At 41.2% G+C, this 4,439-nt stretch overlaps 1 protein-coding gene across 1 annotated transcript in view; it reads right to left on the reverse strand.

Moving 5' to 3' along the window:
- Positions 1-1,841: 1,841 nt before the first annotated feature.
- Positions 1,842-4,439, reverse strand: part of SDAD1 (SDA1 domain containing 1) — a gene marked incomplete at its 5' end in the record, with an annotated part of 16,794 nt that continues 14,196 nt past the window's right edge. The window contains 2 exons of the mRNA XM_009575075.1: positions 1,842-1,935; positions 4,242-4,403. Coding sequence (XP_009573370.1) covers positions 1,885-1,935; positions 4,242-4,403 — 213 coding nt within the window. The remainder of the gene's footprint in view (positions 1,936-4,241; positions 4,404-4,439) is intronic.

The raw sequence follows: 4,439 nt of genomic DNA on the forward strand, positions 1-4,439 counted from the left end.
GACAGGGCCTCGCTCTATGCTCCCCGCGACGGGAAAGGGCCGACATCCCCTCAGGGCCCGCCGCCGCCGCCGCCCACAGCACCGCTCGCCCAGCGCCCCCGGCTGTCAGAGCAGTAGTGACTAGAGGTAGGATACAATGGACAGAGAGGAACAAAAATACGGGGGGAGCGGGGAAATACGGGAAAGCTGAGGCTTAACGTGTATGTTTCACTTCCCGTGGGTTTTAGCAGATGGTTTAAAAAAAGCAGTCCAATACTCTCATTTTTGAAAGTAGGGTAGAGGAGACAGCCACACACTTGGCAGCAAGGGAGCATAGCTCTGCACTTGCTGGCTGCCACTGCTAGGCTAGCAACAAGGGGGAGAAGGGAAGAGAGAAGTCTAAGTAATTGCCTCTCCCTTTCAACCTCATTAGTCATTGTTTTTTGGACACATTCACATCAAGGGTAAAAAAGCAAACAGCGAATGGGGTTTTTTTTTAAGTACAGACTGTATTCCCCATCTCCTCCCCTTACTGTGGTCCCTTTTGCCCCTGCTCCCTACTCCAATACTCCATCCCCATACCACTACAGCACCTCTGCATCCATTGGTGACTCCAGCTCCCAGCTACATATCCTCCATGGGGCCAGCTCACTCTTGTCATTACCCAGTAGCAATCCATGCCTTTCCCTCCCTAGGAGCATTGAATTTTAATGTAACCTTCAAAGTTGTTAAATGTTTCAACTTTGTTCTTCTCTCCTATCTCCCTGAAGCCTCTAAGCTTTTTTTACTTTAGGAAGCAAGATATGACAACAAAAACAAACAAACAAAAATACACTAAGACAACAAATAATAGGAATTAAAGTGAATACAATTGTGTATTCAACATAACAAACAGACCCAAGCTGAGTGAAATCCCATGTGGGATATAAACATTAAACCTGGTTTCTTACTAAGAAAGAAAAAAATACCCCCACCAATGCTTTTCCATTGTACTATGCCTGTGGCACCTGTTTCTGTCCCATAAGGAAATCCATTTCAAACAGAATTTGACACAGGGTAGTATAAATAACTCCCTTCAAGTGTCCATTAAGGCAGGTGGCTCGGTAAGGTACAAAGAACCCATTAATGGTCCCAGCAGAGGTCAAGGCTGAAGGAAGTGTTCAACCTTTGATGTAAAGAATCTACAGATCCATGTTGTTCTCCTGTATACTTCATCACAAAATGCACCGATACAGGAAAATAAGATGCCTTACTTAACTTGGATGTGATGCTACCTTTCTGTCTAAATGGCAACATGAAAAACATCTCCCCTACGCTAATTTTATTCCTATTTTCTTCATAAACTGTAAAGAAACTCTTCTTCCCCCTAACTGTTCACTTGAACTTACCTGTATTACAAGTATTTTATTTTCTTATTATTAAACAGGTATAAAACAGCCGCTTAGAAAATAGCTTAGAAATTGTGTAAAATCACATCCCTAAGACAGGCACGGACATAGACACACACTTTATAGACAGAACCAGAATATTCTTTTTCCTTCCGATTAACCTATTCATGATTTGCTTCAAGTAAAATATTTTTACAATAAGGTTGTATGTTTTAATACTTACATATACAAAACCAGCTGTAAGTAAATTATATTCAATAAATGATAATTGCCTTCTTCCCTAGAATGCTTTCAAAAAAATCAAAATCCTGCAAGGATTAAGGCCTCTTCCGTCTGTCCTATAGCTGCAATATCCAACAGCTTGCAAGTGTCCAATTTGTAATTCTGAACGAAATAGAGATAAATCCATAAGGCATTTCAGTCCCTTTTTTCCTTTGGGGTGGTGGTGGATGGAAATAAGCATTTCTAGGGCTATTTCTTCAAGGGTGATCAAGTACTCCTCCCCATTTCTGTTTTGTTATTTCAGCAGCCGTTTTCTCTTTTTCAGAAGTGCATCTCGAAGAGCCAGCTAAATATGAAACAAGAGTGGAATATTCAGGTAAGGAGACAATACCGCTATCACATCAAAAACCCTCTTGGATTTCTTCAACCTCAGAGAAAAACACTAAAACCGGGAGCAGTAACTGGCAAATGCTAACAACTACAGTGGCAGAAACACTGTAGTTATTGAGCTAAACGCAGTAGTACAATTAAAGGAAAAGTTGGGCTTCCAAAAAAAAAAAGTTTCAGTACATCATTAGCAGATCCTATATAATGAAAAAGATTAGAACAACATAAACTGTTCTTCTACTGACTCATATTTAACTGGAAGAGGAGAAAACTTTAGTCCAGCTGAGAGGTAAGTAGGATTAAATGGCATTTTTTGAAAGAGTATTACAAAGCTTCTTTTCAAGGGGGGAAGGAGGGATGCTAGAGTTTTTACAACTTCCATATCCCTCTAAAGAGACTTTATTGTGTGTTTCAAACACGTTTTATAGTTGCTAAGGGGATTTAGCACTGGACTATAGACAACAGTCCATTTTATTCTACCAAAGAGGGCAGCAGAACACAGTATCCTACAACTACAATACTTCAACTCACTTTTAACAAGTATTTCCAAATCATGGTCAACAGAACTGATGCTGTGGCTTAACATTAGTGAAAAAAGTATGAAATAATTCTTCTTTTACTGTTTAGCTGTTACATTTCAACTCAAAACATCAATCAGGAGTAAGGACTGAAACCATTTAAGATGGCTTTTTAGAAAAAGTGACCTGAGTGTAAGAGTCATTGTAAACAGCAGTTTCCTAAAAGTGCCTGGATTATTCGTTTGTGATGGGTTTTGTGTGTTTTTAAAGCTGGGTTCATGTGGTCAGCCTTGTTCGGGGTGAGGCAGAATGATAGCAAATAAAAAGACTACAGAGGATATTAGTCCAAGTCTTGCTGTTTAACAGAAACACTTAAGACATGTTCTCTCTATTGAGTCTATAAGCAGTTTTAGTCTCGCTGCTCTTAAGGCAACAAATTGCAGACAAATACGCATTATCCTAATGATATGATCCTGGAAACAAATCGCAAAGGAGGGTTTGTAAAAGAAGCATCTGAATACACTCTAGCACAAGACAGAACCTAGCAAGGAAACACAAAAATTAACACCACACAGAAACAAGACCCCTGGCGTAACTGGATAATTCTAGAAGTTCTTCTTGGAAGATGTTCAAAGGAGTTCAATTTTGTAACACCCTGTAAAACCCTAGACTGGCCATCTGCCAGGTTAGATAAAAGGATTTTAAGGCAGACTTTTGTTGTTAGCACAGACTTACCCTGCCAAGGCAAGACAATAGGCCTACACCAATTCTCTGGCAACAGCTGCCACAGTTCAGGCATTATCCTCAGCTGAGGTGCATCACAGGAGCAGGGGCTCCCTGTCCACACTCCATTCTTGCCAGCTCATCTAACCCCAGACAGCTGGGGGAGTTATGTGGGCTCCCTGCACAATGCCTTCAGGAGCAAAGTCATGCCCCTAAGTTTCTGCCTTGCCTTTTAGATATCCCTTCAGCTACCCTTGGCACAGCCGCCTGCAGAAACACGCAGTAACAGGACTGCCAGATACATGTTTGTAGTTTGTGTATCCTTTCACAAGGCCTGTCTTGAATCCGACATCAGCCCTGTGGCCAGGCTTATAGCCGAGGAAGCAGCAGAGGACAGGGGCTTTACCACCAAGAGCAGCATATTGTGAAACTACCGTGTCAGGCTAAACTGAAGCCGTTTATTTTTTTCTAAAGAGCTTCAAATAGGTAATAAATATCATTTATGTCTGTGCTTTAAGTACATTTGTGACAAGCTATTAGATGACCTCAAGGCCAGGACAGACAAGTCCATAATATGACGCTCACAGGAGAAAGGTCAAAGAAAGAACACCGAAAGTGAAGAAACACTAAAAGCTTGTCCTGAAAAACGACTCCTCCATATCAGGGAAACATTTCTTCTATCACAGGATTATATTCAGGGTTCTAATACGATCTTCTTCAATTTCCATGAAGGAAAACAAACCACATGATCATTGCCTTCCTAACCTACACATGAAATGGCAAGAGGGCATGGTCCTCGATGCCTATTAAAGAGAAGAGGCTGACAAAAGCATTCTTCACCACCGCAATCTCCAATACACCTCCTCTGGGGTAGGATCCAAGGGAAGGCACCTAGCCCACAGTCCTTTCCAGCAATTAAACAGGGTCAACAGTAACCACTTAGGGCCCAGGATAGACAGCACTTCACCTGCATTGTAAGTTTACTGCTCAGACTGCCCCATCTATTTTCAACATTAAATATTACCTGTTTTTCCCTGAAAGAACGCTTATTTTTTGTCCGGACACTATGGCTGTATCTCATCATCATGAAGTTCTTGTGCTTTTTCTTTTCTTTGTTGGAAGAGCTGGCAAATGGGTTAATTCTTGTTTTCTTTTTCACAAATTCTTTTCTGTCTGTTTTTCCAGCCTAGAATAGACAGTGTAATATAACAACAGGGAGTCA

Source organism: Fulmarus glacialis, unplaced genomic scaffold (genome assembly GCF_000690835.1).
Source record: "Fulmarus glacialis isolate BGI_N327 unplaced genomic scaffold, ASM69083v1 scaffold3873, whole genome shotgun sequence".
Taxonomy (NCBI): Eukaryota; Metazoa; Chordata; class Aves; order Procellariiformes; family Procellariidae; genus Fulmarus; species Fulmarus glacialis.